Source organism: Hippocampus comes, unplaced genomic scaffold (genome assembly GCF_001891065.2).
Source record: "Hippocampus comes isolate QL1 unplaced genomic scaffold, H_comes_QL1_v1.1 scaffold28, whole genome shotgun sequence".
Taxonomy (NCBI): domain Eukaryota; kingdom Metazoa; phylum Chordata; class Actinopteri; order Syngnathiformes; family Syngnathidae; genus Hippocampus; species Hippocampus comes.
The window spans coordinates 691,738-706,874 of NW_017805405.1; the positions used below are offsets into that span (position 1 = coordinate 691,738).

Below are 15,137 nucleotides of genomic sequence, written 5' to 3' on the forward strand. Positions count from 1 at the left end.
CCGGGCACGAGTCTAACGCATACCAATAACACTTTAAAAATAGCAATTCGCTGAAATGAGTTAAGTTTCCATAAATGACGTTTTAGATGATTATTTGCTCCAGTTATGCGGGTGTCAGCGACGCGATCAAAGCACCATATCTCATTTCAATGAGCCATTTACTGTGTCACATTATGTGCAGGTCCGTGTGAACAGATGCTTATTTGGACACGCTCAACCTGACTTTGTTTAAAGAACAACAGCCACAAACTAGAGCACAAACTCTTTATTGTCACATTTTATAAGGTTGAGCTCATGAAAACATAAAAGACAAACAATCACAAAATGGTAATGAAAGGCATATACAACTAGCTGCAATAAATGTTCCCACAAAACTTTGTGACGCAGAGGTTGGCATCGCCTCATCGCCGGGTGTGGCGCATGGATGGCGCAGCTTCGTGACTCGCCGGGGAGCCAAGCAAAGAGAAAGACGGACAGACAAACTCACAAATACAACGACAATTCAGCTCGTAGGCAGGGTTGTACATACAGTATATGTGTAGTCGAACCTCGTTACAATGTACCTCGAGGGACATAACGAATTTGTATGTTATAACGGTAGTTCGTTGAAACCTTAACCAATAAAATGGCCGCCAACTACAATGTATAATACAGTATGAGCACTTATAGATTTTAAAAAATGAACATATAATACAGTATAAATCACGTTCTGATCCATTAATGACCCCACTTGAGCAGTTTAAAAAAAAAATCATTTGCCTGACACCCACCGAATCAACACGATCATCTTGTCGTATGTATCAAGACTGTTTATTGTCCTCCCTGGGTTCTTATGTGTCTGTTCGGAAAAACAAAGCAGGTTACAAGAAACTGCAGGCTTTCACAGCCCATTGAAGGTCAATATTGAGACAGTTTTCATCTGCGGGGAAATCTGAAATCCGATGTCTTTTATTATCATAGTCAGAAAGCATTATGAGTCCAAATGTTACATGGTGCTCATGAGGGTCACATTTCTGTGGCTTTGGGTTTTCCCTAATGAGGCAGTGTTTGGGAGGAGGGGGCGGGGGGTGTGAGCTGTAGGTAAAAAGAACTTGATTGTGCAGGATTAGAAGAGCTTCACTTTTTTTTTGATTGTATAATAAACGAGGGCCATTCAGACATTGCGATGAAACCATTCATTTAAATTATGTGTCATTTCATTTCATCAGAAGTATGCATAGCTGATCGTTTTACGGTCTTTGACAGCAGATGCGATATCGTCTTACCCAAGTTTCTGCTTTTTTTAAACCACCGTCTTCATACCACGTCGTTATAACTTCATCTCAAAATAGGGCTCCAATATAAAACAAACAAACAAACAAACAAACAAAAAGAATCCAAGAGTCATAAAGCTAATTCAACTCTGGCCATGAAAGCGACATCATAGCACTGATAATATTTCCATATTTATGGTACACACCCCAATGGGTGCATAATCAACGCGGCAGGCTACTTTCTGATTCATAGAGGAAAACTGAGTGAAGTGTTGTGCTATTATCATTCGGGAAGACTGTTCCATAATTGAACCAAGACTGAATGAAACGAGGTTAAATCAAATCCTGTATCTGCTGGATGCTTTTGCTGGATCCTCACCAAAAATATAATCAGGCTTCATTAATATCTGTGATGCCTTTTTTGCTTGATCCTGCCAGCAGCATCTTTCCTTTTCTTCCAAAATGACAATGACACTGTTGGCTTTATATATGCAACAAAAAATTAAGACGTGAATGATCAATACCTGTATATCAATTTCCAGTCTTAACGCATGGATATTTTTTTCCCAGTTAAAAAAATATCCATGCGTTAAGAGGCATGTCCAAAGTCAAGTTAACCAATTAAATAAGAACCACCGTCCCTCTGTCTTTTCTCCTCACAGATTTATTGGCCCCCATTGCCTGGCAACCGAGAAGACTGCATTCAAAGGGGGAAGGAGCCACAGGTAAGTCATTAACGTTTCATGATGTGCAGATGTCTGTCGCTGCGGGCTAACGATGTGAACTTGTGACATTGAAAAGAAACACTCTCTGCTCAGTGGAGAATGGATTCATTGATTAATTGACTACGTTAATTATGGCTACCATTGAGTTTGTGGATTGTTTATTACCATGGTGACAAGTACAGTATACACTAATTGTTACGTCCGTATTCTTCAGAACATTAAAAAACAAATCGTGGGTCAGGTTGACAAATTGAAAATGAACAAAAACAGTTGTCAAACAATTGCGATGTGTTTGACAACACGCCAACTCCGTACATAGCGATATCCAGTGTTTATGCTTTCCACTCCTCACCTCGCCAATTGCCTCATAACTGATTGGGGAAAAAGTGACCCGATACTGAGTGAGAATGTCACTGAAAATTGCGACTCAGATGAAGTCACTGATTAATAAACCTGCTACTCTAAAAAAAAAAAAAAAAAAATATATATATATATATATATTTTTTTTTTTCCAGCCTCGTTATGGTTAAAAATGTTTCCAAATGTGAACAAATTGGATGTCGACCATCATCCAAAAATAGTGTGTTGGACCCTAGAGGTTACATTATCTAGGGCGAAAGCTTTAGTACAAATTCCTACTGAATTCTCATGAGAAATTCTGTGTGTTATACAAGTCCATATATGTTCGTCAGAGATGTTTGACTGCACAGATGGCGCCTCGCATTCCCTCGTCTCTTCGCTCGCTGTGTGTCTGAGGGTTTCTTTGTCAAAGCTGATGGATGACTGCAATCTTTCGACTAAGGGAATGACAGCAAGGACCTTAACTTTGACACACCTTTAATCTCATTTGTTTGCTGTCTGCTTGTGTTGAACACAACTTGACTTTGACGAAAAGGGAAAAGGTTGGATAAGGTTAGAGGTCTTCACATTGTTTCTCTATATGGAAAAAAAATGCCTCTCTGACATGTAGACAATGTTTAGTTTCAATCATTCTGTTGGGAAAAACAAAAAAACCTTTGACAGCACTTGGGGGGAAAAATAACGATTGTAGGGCATGGAGGGTGGTCTGTGTTCTTGCCAATCAGAGGCAACCTTCCTTCTATAGACAGTTGTCCACCCCCATAAACATTTTAATGATATTCTCCCACCTATCAATCACAGCCTCTCGACCTTCATATTCATCAGTTAGAGCCAGAACAAAGAATTATCTTCAACAACGTCGTGACTGAAGACGATAATATTTGTCATCTTCAGCCGGTAATTCACCCATGCTGTTTTTGACCACCTCGAGCCATAAATGCTGGCATGAGACAAGAGAAAGCGCGCCTTATCCACCTTTTGTTTATGGCATTGAAATTTTTATCCAAAACCTTGTCCAACTGTAGACTGTAATTTCTAGCAGTCCTCAAATGTTAAGGCTGCACTTGAGCATGCCTTATCCACTGCTGGCAGCTTTGACCTTTTGTTTATGGCGTTGAACCTTTTATCCAAAACCTTGTCCAACTGTAGACTGTTATTTCTAGCAGTCCTCAAATGTTAAGGCTGCACTTGAAAGATCAGTAAGGATGCAGCGATAATGAATCTACTTGAACTCGGAGAGACCAGGAGTGCTTTGTGATATGTATAGTGTGTGCGGCTGGCTCACATTATACGTAAATAATACGTGGTCCAAATTCTAAATGTTTCTTTCATTTAGCGTACTTGTATATCCAAAATTTTGTAGACAAAATCTAAGCAGAGAGTTTGAATACATGACTCATGTGACGTGAGACCCATTGCAAGGCTTTTGAGTACTTTCCTGGCTGTCTTTGGTAGATTTTGAGAAAAATGATCTCTTCCGCTTCATTTCGTGTCATTACTAAATGGTCTGACTGGTCGGGGACCTGGAGCAGAGAGCAGAACTGGCAAGCTCGTGCAGCTGTAGAAGTGCTTCCACATTCATCTTTGATCGTGTTCATCTGTTACGACCGATTGACTGTCATATGGTGCGTGTGTGCGCTCTTGACTGATGTCAGTCTGCAAGAGGGGGAAAACCACAGACCTGGGAGTACAAATGATTTGTGCCTATATTAAGTTAAGTTGGTCTCGACAGCGCTCCTGCTAACTGCTAACAGCTGTTAGCAACGAGCCATCCATGCGGCCAGGAAGACTTGATTTCAACACTTGCAAATGAATATTTAAAAATGTTGATGAATGGTATGAAGTGTCCACTTTTATGTGAATCTTTCTTAGGTTTTTTTCATTTTTTTGTTTCTTGGTTTGATATTTTAATTATGTTGCTGTTGAAGCCTAACCATTTGTCTCACAGTGGATTTAGTTGAGGCGGAAGTTGTAGTATCCATTTGTTTCTGACCACCTCCTGTACTTACACCAGGGCCATTCTGAGGCATTTACGAGGCCAGCTGTGGGACCCTACACTGGGTCTCCTTCCTGCTGGAGTCACCCATTACACGTTAGCTACAAAAGTTTCCCAGAGGCATCTGAAATAGAGTCGTGTCATTCGTCAAATGACTAAGATCCTCATCCTAACCCAAGTGATCCAAGGAACTATGATGTTGAGGTCTATTTGTTCCCTAGCGGGGTCTCTCAAGAAAGGCTAAGTGACGGTTCAGGCAAGGAGTGAATTATACGTCAGAGAACGAGTGACTGTACCTAGCCTGGATGTGGGGCACCAGGGCGTCACCATGCACCTGGCCAAGTCCACATCGCCTGTAGACCCACCCCTAAAATCAAAAGTTTTGTCTTCCCACTTTCATGACTGAACTCTTCCCACTGCCACAGAAAGAAATTAGTCCTGTTTTCCTGATCTATGGTGACATCATTCTCCATGAGTGGCTGACACAAATTGCTTTAATTTTAGGTTCAACCTTGGCGGAGGCGTGCGCTCTTATTACGTACTCTTTAAATTCACCTGAGGGAAACAAAAACACACTAGAGGCATGTGGCCGTGCTTGGAAATTTCCACAGCATCTTTAGATTTTCACCAATGTCTAATGTCAGGTGGGATCGATAAGGCCATGATAGAAATGACGTGTAACGTGTGGCACGCAGATCATGTGTCTGAAATCTAAAGACCACATTTTTTTCGATAAATGACGTTTTTTTTTCTTCCATGTGGGACACACATGTCCCCAATCTGACTGATTTCAGCTTTATTTCTCTCCATTACTACCTTATTCTGAAAACAGCTCTGGCTCTGTCATTAAGTGTCGGATAAAGTTGAACTGGGAAGGTACTTGCACTACTTTGTTCACATGGTTTTGGTAAAGCTTCTTTCATCATGTGAAAATTGACACTGAAAGTCCTCAGATTTTTTTTCTTCAGCCTCGCTCCTCATCTAATAATTAAATGCCAATTTTCCAATTCTGGAAACATTCATGTCAAAGCTACTTCTGCAGTGGAAAAAAAAATATTGAGGAAAAGGAAATCTTTTCAACTTTCTTTATGGCCTTAATAAAAGCCACCCACATATATAAAACCGCAAAACTCAGAGAGCATTGAGCGTAGGCCTAGTTCTTTATTGTCAACATTTTATTCCACTGGAGGCCACACAGAGCTCAGTGCCTATTGTAGTACAGTATTGTATTTGTTTTATCTATGTCTTTAAAGTATCTTGTTTAAGAAGTGAACAGTAGCCCAGTCATCTCTCTTGATATCAGCCTCCACTAGACTGGCAATTGAATCAGGTGTGTTAGAGTCGAGAGGGATGTAAAACAGCCAGGATCCGGCTCTCGAGGAACCAGAGTTCCCTACCCCTGATTTAGAGTGCTCAATCAGCCTGTCATACATGTTTTTTGGAATGTGGGGGGAAACCGGAGCACCCGGAGAAAACATGCACGGGGAGAACATGCAAACTCCACACAGGAAGGCTTGAGCCAGGACCCCAAAATGGCTCCTTGCTCGAGACTTGCTGACAACGCAGAGTTCAAACTTCAAGCAATCGGTTACCCAGGGGTGTCAAACTCAGTTCCTGAAGGGCCGCTGTCCTGCAAGTTTTCCAAGTGTCCCTGTTGCAACGCACCTGATTCAAATGAACAGGTTCAATGTCTGGCTTCCGCAGAGCTTGCTGATGATCTGATCATTTGAATCAGGTGTGTTGCAACAGGGAGACTTGGAAAACATGCAGGACAGCGGCCCTCCAGGACCTGAGTTTGACACCCCTGTACCGTTACGCAGTTGAACACGGAAATAGAGCAGCGGCAAGAGAGTTCAACGTTAACAAGTCAACGTTATAACTTGCTGTTGGTTAAGTGAACTCTGTCGCTGCTTTATTAAATAAGTTTTACTGACATCTGATCGTTCTGTTGGCTTTTCCTTAAACGTAGCTCCATCTAGTAGAAGCATTGTAGACTGCGTCTTATAATGCTGTGCATCCAAAGTATGAAAAAAATGACAAAATAGGCCATTCATTGAAGGTGCGCCTTGTAGTGTGGAAAATATGGTATGTATGTCTGTCTATCTATCTATCTATCTATCTATCTATCTATATATATATATATCTATATATATATATATATACGTCCATCCATCAATTTTGTGATCCGCTTCTCCTCACGAGGGTCATGGGTGTGCTGGAGCCTATCCCTTGACAGCTTTTTTTTTTTTTTTTTTTTAATATACAGTCTAAGTAGTTTTTTTATAAATGCCAGTAATCCACCACTGAGGAGAGTCTATCATAGTTCATCCACTAAAAAGTCTTTGTTGAGCCGGCTCACCAACATGTGGGATCAATAAGAATCATCAAGAAATAACATTGTTCCCTTGGTAACCCTGAAAATCAGTTTATCTACATTTGGAAGACAGCTACCCCATTTCACTCTGCGCTTAGATTGATGCAATATAATACTCTACGTATGTAATTTGTGAGAGCGAGAAAACAGATCTCAGCAGCAGAAGTATATGCAGACAGTCTTAGTCGATGTTTTTCTGCATTTTGCAGACGGAGTGTGCCAACTTTGTGCGCCTCTTGCAGCCATACAACCGTACTCACCTCCTGGCCTGTGGCACTGGCGCATTCCATCCTATGTGCAGTTTCATCTATGTGGGCCATAGAGGAGAGGTAAGCAACACACACAACTTTGAACCGTAAGTGTGTCAGGTATCCACAACATTGTACAAAAGCCAGCTATTATTGCTCGAATTAATAGTGCTTCCAGAAGTATTCAGGAGTTAAATGTCAACTTGAGTGTCCATGAATGTATAAATCCCAAGTGAATTTAATTTACGTAAAAGTAGTTGACTCATCTAAATGTCAGTAATGGTATTCTGTTCTAATCCTGAATTTTGGGCTTTACAGTGGAAAATTTATGAGCATTCACAATATGTTCCAGAAATTTTGGTTGATCTCCATTTGGACTTTTGAAGTGATTTCTCCCATTGGAAAGAGAAATAATCAGTTCAAGGACTTAACTGTCGCCATCATAAAACATTCATTAAGTCTGCGGAAAATTTTGCAACAGTTTATCTGCATCATAAGTGGACAAATAAGTTAAACACAGTGAAAAATGACAACAAGAAAACAATCTACATTGACTTAGCTTACAAATGATAGCATGTGACCTAATGCAGCATTATGGAGTCTTACTCCTTTTAATGCGAGATCATCTTCTCATATTCTACTCATAACTGTACTTGTAAAGCCAAAACCAAATAAGAAAAAAACAAAACATACTGCCAGAGGCAATCCTTTGCTCGTTTAACAGAGCGTTGTTGCTCTCTCTGGGTGGTGACTTGAACGCCAAAGTTTTTAACGATCAGGCTTCTTAATTCTAAATTATATTAAACGATTCAAGAAGTTTTTCCTTTTCGTATGTCCTTTGGGCTAACAATTCAGCTTGATGGGAATCTGGAACCATCCTTCCTCTCAAAGCCAAACAAAAGACAAGAATGGATGAATGAGAGCCATTAAGACCGTTGTGGACCTTGCCATGACAGTCTAATGTGACCCAGCGGGAGGCAGTCAAAGTAGGCACGAGGAAAGTGGAAAGTGGCTAAACATCCACAAAGTCGAAATATAACTTTGCGGTGGGAAAGTGCCCAACATTTTAGTGGTGTGTGTTTCCAGTGGATCGCGTGGACTTAGTTGCTACGTTCACTGTGTGTGTTCTCCTTGGTGCCATATATTCACCCTCACTCTCAACATGTCATCCTCACTGCATCCAAGTACTATGTCATCTCCGAGAGCCAATCGAAGTCCTCCTCTGATTACTCACGTTAAAGTCTAATCTACTGTGAGTGTTGCCAAACCCATGCTGGGATGCTGACATGCAGACTGACGAGCTAAATTGGGCCGGCACCATTCACTAGGCCACGCCCCTTCAATGTACGCATACAACACTACAGCTGTTGTTCTTGTGACTTGTGGCTTGTCACATACAATTTCTTCATACGGTGGAACCACAAGTTACAAACGGCCATTTTTACGACAAATTTGGGTTACGCACAAAATTTTAGTAAAAAAATTAGCTCTGTCGCTGCACTATTTTCAATATACAGTACATGGATGAGCAGATGGATCTATGTTGGGTTTCTTCTCACACTGCGTAACCATCATTGGAAATGTCCATATCGCATTGCTTTTACCTCAAAACTACTTGTATTCCTCCACAACGTAAAGCGGAAAACAAATGTTGCCAAATTGAATCACAAAAATAATCGCATTTGCGTTAGCCCAATGGAAGTCCCAAAGCAATTTAATTTTGGGAGAAAAAAAAGGAATATTTACTGTGTGTGTTGTTTATTTCTAAGTCTTTATACAACACTGTATTATTTTCTTTGATGAAAAACGCAGAACGAAAAAAAAAATTTTGGCGTGGCTTAACACTTTATACTGCATAAATTATATGTACGATTTTGTTTTCCAAAAATGTGTGCATTTGTCCAGTGTGAAGCAGTGAAATTGTTTTGATCGTGGACATGCCGTGTTGTGTATTTATTTATTTTTTTACATCTTTTAATGTCAGCTTCACATATGCCTGTGTTTGCTTAAAATTGCCTACAAAAGGAGTTTTTGTGCAAAAGCCATAACATTGTGTAGCCACAAATGTTTGCGCCGAGGCATGCTAGAAATATCTGCATTAGCCTAATAGCAGTTTAGCTCAGCATCGGGTAGTCGGTCTGAGCACACCCTCCCATGGGGAGTGGGTTCGTTTATTTAACCAGTCGTTAACTGGCGTAAAGTACACACCAGAATGTTTGCCTGACCTCTGGAGGGAACTGAAGCTAGTAGCGATCCAACTGGACCCTGGGTGGGATGAACTTTAGCCCCCCCAGGCGTTTCATCTCTGTTCGGGTCAGACTTACATGTACATGTTGTGTCTTTCTCATGGAATCTTTCTCTTTGCGGTGGCCCGACGTTACACTCCTTCGATGCTGAGACACTGTTCTGATGTTAGCTTGTCAGAGGTGACAGATTACGGGCTAGCTTCACTATGGCTCCATTGTACTTGTTTGTAGGTGTGTTTATTGCTTTCTAAAGATAGTAATGGACAACAATAAACCTGTATTTGAAGTCCTAAACATTGACGATAATGACACAGTGTCCAAAGCAATGTCATATACGTTACGTGAAAATAAACAGCTCCAGGAATATAATGGAGTAGAAGACACACACAATCACACGCACATGCACAGTCTAAATAATGTATCGTGTATATAGTATCTACCATTTTGAAAATAATCCGATATATTTTACTATTCCATAAGACTTTGTTTTGATTTATTTTTCAGGTTGTCAAAACTCTCTACCTTACCGTTTTCCTTTGAAGTTTTGTTTTTAAAAATCCTTTGAAGAAAAAAAATGTATGTACTCTGTCTTTCATTGGAAAAGACAGCAATGTTTATACAAGCATTGAAAGGTTAAATTGGAGAAAGAGCCTCCAGTGCTTTTACTTGAGTGAAAGGTAAGAAGGCAGACAGTGTGCCATTGTTTGACTGGGCAGTCAGAACACAACGCAATGTCACTGTCATCCTATCCAAATGTTTGACTTAAACCGACTTTTTTTTTAAATCAGGTGTAGGGGTTCTAAGATTCGACTCAGTTCCACCTCAGGGTATCAGATTACGACCAGTGTGTGTGTGTGTGTGTGTGTGTGTGTGTGTGTGTGTGTGTGTGTGTGTGTGTGTGTGCGTGTGTCAGCAATCACTTGTTTAAATGATATTGGTGGTCCCAGATATGCTGTACTTGGCAAAGAAGAAAACGTCACTCTTTTTTTCACCCCCTCAGCACTTGAGTGTGTTTGTATTGGCGGGGTTTGCTCAAACGGAATCAGCTGCACCATTTCTCTGCATGACAGTCATATACTGTGTATGCGCACGCACGCACGCACGCACGCACACACACACACACACACACACACACACACACACACACACACACTAATATTAATTTTTGGGAACCTGAGAATAAATGTTGCGAAGAGAGAAGTTGGTGTCAGAATTTTTATGTCATCCCATACTTTTCCCAGATTTTCTTTCATGTTCCTAAACACATGCAAGTTAATTTACGGAGCTAAAGACACAGTTGAATAAGAGATGGAGACAGAGTGTAATCGGGAATGGGAGGTTCATCCTAAATGTTTTTTGTCTTTCGTTGGCACCATTTGTTTACTCTCTGATCTCCTTTTCTTTGTCAAATTCGTTGAATCATTCCACTGCATTTCTTCACGTTGATGTCACGCTATTTACATATTTGCCACAATCCCATCTACACGATTTGGGCTGTCAACATAAGCCAAATCACGATTTGTCCTTCCAAACCGTACTGTGGTGAACTGAACTGGTTGAAATGTGGCTGCATGATGCATTCCAGAAAACTGAGGTAAGCACCGCGACTTGGCAATGTGCTTTGTAATGCTGCTGTAAGGGACAAATCAGTGGACACCAACTTTGCCAAAATGTAATAATATGTGGTCTGTAGCCTATACTATATATTATATATAAACTAAATGAATCTGAATGAGTAATTTTTCATTATTTTTATAGAGCAGACTTCAATGTCATCTTGTGGTCTGTGAATACTCCAGAGTGGAGGACCCACCCTTCCATTAACAATAGGCCATTGTCTGTTTAATGAACAAAGGGTGAGACACTCTCAGTTCATTTGGAGGACACCTCAATCAATAACGTGGGCTTATATCAAACATGAGGGCAGGCCGTATGTCCTGTCACCATCCTTTTTCTTCTCTTCCTGGACGACATGAATGCATTGGACTTGAAATCGGTCACGCCCAGGCAGCACAAACGACAAGTGATAATGGTTAAAGAATAAACACGCAATGTTGTATGAGACACATTGCCGTTGGAAAGAATTGTTGAAACTGCAATTTAACAACTTTCACGGCGGAGTGGTTTCAGAATGCTGCCTGCCAGTGCATGCGTCGCGCTAAGTGGCTATTTGTGGATGTTAAAAAGATCATGAGACATGGAAACTATACACAGGACGTTTGTTAGATGAAGTAAGGAGAATCACATGAAAGCAGTCAGGCTCCGGCTTCACTGCACACATTGCGATCAAAGTCAGTTTAATGTTTTTTATGTTTTAGTTTGAATTGGTTAAACTATTTTTTGCAAGTTTGTGAAGAATATTTGAAAAAAAATACAACTAACAGTGCATCATGACTGAAGTTTTTTTTTGATGGTGACAGTCTGACCCGAGTGATGTGGTTTGCTCTGTGAGGCATTTCACAGCTGGTTCAGTCACACTTAAATTATAACATGTACGGTTCAGATGGGCATATTTTTGGGATCGGTTCTCCGTGAAAGTACATTGATAGAATATTAATGGCCCTGATACAATCTGCTTTTTCATACATTATCAGCTGTTGTTTTTGGTTGATGCTGTATTTATTTACTTTTTTCCTTCGATGACCTTGTCCACTCCTCTGTAAAAAGTTAAGCTCAAGACGGATCTTCATTGGGAAACGGGTGGGAAACTCATCTGAACTCTGGCAGCTATTACTGATCCCACACTTCCTTATTTCTCAGACGGCATCTTTCCTTCTCAGACAGACAGAGTTCAGAGCAGGGGCAGAAAGACCCAAAAGAGTGGAAACAAATAAAGGCCAATCCTGTCTTTGTGTGCACAGAGGAACACAAAGAGATGGGAATATATTCTTCTGAAGAGATTAAGTTTGATAAACGGCTTTGTTTCCATGCATAACAATAAGCTACCCATTGACCTTTGCTGAATAAAACCCTACAGTCCAACCATACAGCAAAAAAAGAAAGGCATACTTTTTTTCTCTAGCCATGTTTCACTTCTCTTTTCACGGTCTATTATTCTATGCATACCACATGCAGTGCTACGCCATGACATGATGACATAAGGACCCATCAGAGCTGACCGGTTCAAAATTGTGTTTGTGTCTCTCCCACAGCATGTCTTCACTATGGACCCTAAAAATGTGGAGAATGGACGAGGGAGGGTCCCGCATGACCCCAGCCTTCCTTTTGCAAGCACCTTCAGTGGTATGTCCATGTTCTTTTGCTCATTGGCCTCAAGTGCCATCTTATAGAGAGAGATCTTTCACAGTATCACTCAAGGCAATGAGTTAGACGGGGATTTTTTGGTGTGATTTTAGAGACGTATTTTCTTGAATATTTTTGGTCTTGCTCTCTATTGTACGATCTTCACTGGCAATATTTCACTGGATTCAGCGTGACGGTTATTGATGTGCAATATATGCCACATTCTTCAAATCATGCAAACAGACCTGGAGGGAGTATCCGTATTTTCTGCACTATAAGGCGCTTCGGATTATAAAGTGCACCTTCAATGAATGTCCTCTTTTAGAACTTTTTTCATATATAGGGCGCGCTGCATTTATAAGGCACCTAGAATAGAAGCTACAATAGTGGCTGTGATTGTGCTATGCATCCACTAGATGGTGTTATACTAACGGGAATACAATACAATACAATACAGCTTTATTTATAGAGAGCCTTCACAACTGCTGCAGCTATAACAATGAGAACTGGTCACAAACATGGACATAAAATATGTAAATACAAATGGCATAACAAAACAATAAATCAAAGACAAAAGTTCTGAACACAATTGATTCAATAAAAAGGCATACAAACCTCGTGGGCTCACATCCACAAGAGGCTAAATATCCTTAGAAGTCTTGCTTGTCTCCTCCTTCCTTCATTTTGTCAGTAGTTAACTATGCTTTGGGTATTAGATTCGTTTCATAATGGCTGCGCAGAGCTCACAAAGTTGTCTGTTTGAGTGCGTTTGATAAATGTGCCCTGTGAAGTGTAAAATAAGATAAGAAAACCTTTATTAGTCTCACAATGGAGAAATTCCCAATGTAAAATGTCAATTCCCATGTTATGTAAACTTGCTCCCTGGTCTTTTTTGTCCTTTTATCCATTTTAACTATATATGGTCTCATACTCGTTCAAATAAAACTCTGACCGTGATCTTATAAGCATGCAACTGTAATTTAGATTTTTGATCAACCACAATATGAATATTGCACGAGGGAATGGTAAGCTATTTTCGAATGATTCTCTGATAGGGGTAGAAATGTATACCACCAGTAAAAGGTCAACTAAAGTGGGCCAGTCTGAGCCCTTAAAGTCCACAGCTGAAAATGAGCCCCATTCCGGCCCTGGAGGTGAACGCGTATGAAGTTAAAAAACATTTATTTGTCAGAACCGTTGGTGAATGAGGTCCATTGTTAGATGAAGATGTCGGTTTTTGGAGCACAAGAAGGGGGGGGTGGGGGTGGAGAGTCTTACTCAGCACAAAAATGCGTTTGACATGACCACAGGACTCTTGCAATCCGGGCTCCTTTTACAGTTGTGAATATTGTGAGTCTGTCTTCTCTTTGAGTTGGATGTGGACGAGCAGAGGAATACACGCGTGCACATTTCCAGGTTGACTGTGATTTATTAGGACAATATTGTCTGCAGTGATATGCTTGATTTTATAAATGGGATTCATCTTCTTGGGCGACTTATTCATTCTAGCCGGGATTCTGTGCGTTGTAAATCAGGCCTATGTAGTGGATTTCTCCAGAGGGTAATCTCTCACTGGTTTTTCAAGTGGCTCAGCCCCAGTCTGATTCTCCAACGACTAGCCTTTGACCCAGTTGTCTTTTACAAATCCAACCATCAACCTGCTGGCCTCTGGTGGGCCAACTTCCAATCCTTGATGGCCAGTTTACACTCAGCTGACAACGTTACAATGTACTTCTCTTTAGCTGGGCGATCCTAAAGAACATAGATCCAATTTTACAATATTAAGAAAAATCTCTTTATACTTCAGTAGAGGCCTTTTCAGTGTATAACTTTGACACCTTAGTCTTGAATTTGGACCAGTGCACCCCATATGATATCTAAACTTTGTATTTATTTAACAGTATTCTTCAGTTATACGTACACACATTTAAGTCTGTAAGCCCATTCTGTTTTTTTTTTTTTTTTCTTTCTGGATTTTTATTATTTGGTGCTATAGTGACACACAAACAGAGCTGCTTCTCACACTGTGTTGCAGAAGGCTTCCAATTCTCCAGACTTGACTGCTTTAGATATCTTCTATGTTTTGTTTCGTCTTTCCCTTGAGTCGTGTAAAGTGAGTCTGCCTCTCATGGTCCCAGTAGAGGATGCGCACTAAAAAGTGTGTTAAAGGGTGGGGCATGGGAGTATTCTCACCCTGAGCTCCATGTCGGACCTGCTGAGTTTCCTCTTTCCTTCCAAAGCTCGATGTCATAAGCCTGGATCACAATGTTGAAGTGTCACCGATGATTTCCTCAATGTGGTTGACTTCTTCCTCTTCTCTAATTCGTTGCTTTTGTTTCACTCACTCACTCTCTTTCCCCTCTCTTTGTAGGTGGAGAGTTATTTACAGGACTGACGGCGGATTTCTTAGGGAGAGACTCTGTGATCTTCAGAAGTATGGGAGGTCGCTCCACCATGAGGACAGAGACTGACCATAAAATCCTTCATGGTAATATTTTATCAGTCGGACTTTCATTGCAGCAAGGGGAAACTTGGGCTTCCAACAACGCTGAAACAGTCATCATCTGCAAAATAAATGAACCAACATATCGAAGTAGAAATAAGAATCTGATCGGATGGCGTTTGATCGTATGTTGTTTTTTCCATCTTGTTCAATTTCCCAGCTACAGTGATTAAAAATAATGAGATTATG

At 40.6% G+C, this 15,137-nt stretch overlaps 1 protein-coding gene across 1 annotated transcript in view; it reads left to right on the forward strand.

Annotated features, from left to right (window-relative positions):
• Nucleotides 1–15,137, forward strand: part of sema3bl (sema domain, immunoglobulin domain (Ig), short basic domain, secreted, (semaphorin) 3bl) — a 50,751-nt gene that overhangs the window by 23,806 nt on the left and 11,808 nt on the right. Inside the window, exons 3-6 of the mRNA XM_019873103.1 lie at nucleotides 1,916–1,978; nucleotides 6,918–7,037; nucleotides 12,355–12,445; nucleotides 14,817–14,933. Coding sequence (XP_019728662.1) covers nucleotides 1,916–1,978; nucleotides 6,918–7,037; nucleotides 12,355–12,445; nucleotides 14,817–14,933 — 391 coding nt within the window. The remainder of the gene's footprint in view (nucleotides 1–1,915; nucleotides 1,979–6,917; nucleotides 7,038–12,354; nucleotides 12,446–14,816; nucleotides 14,934–15,137) is intronic.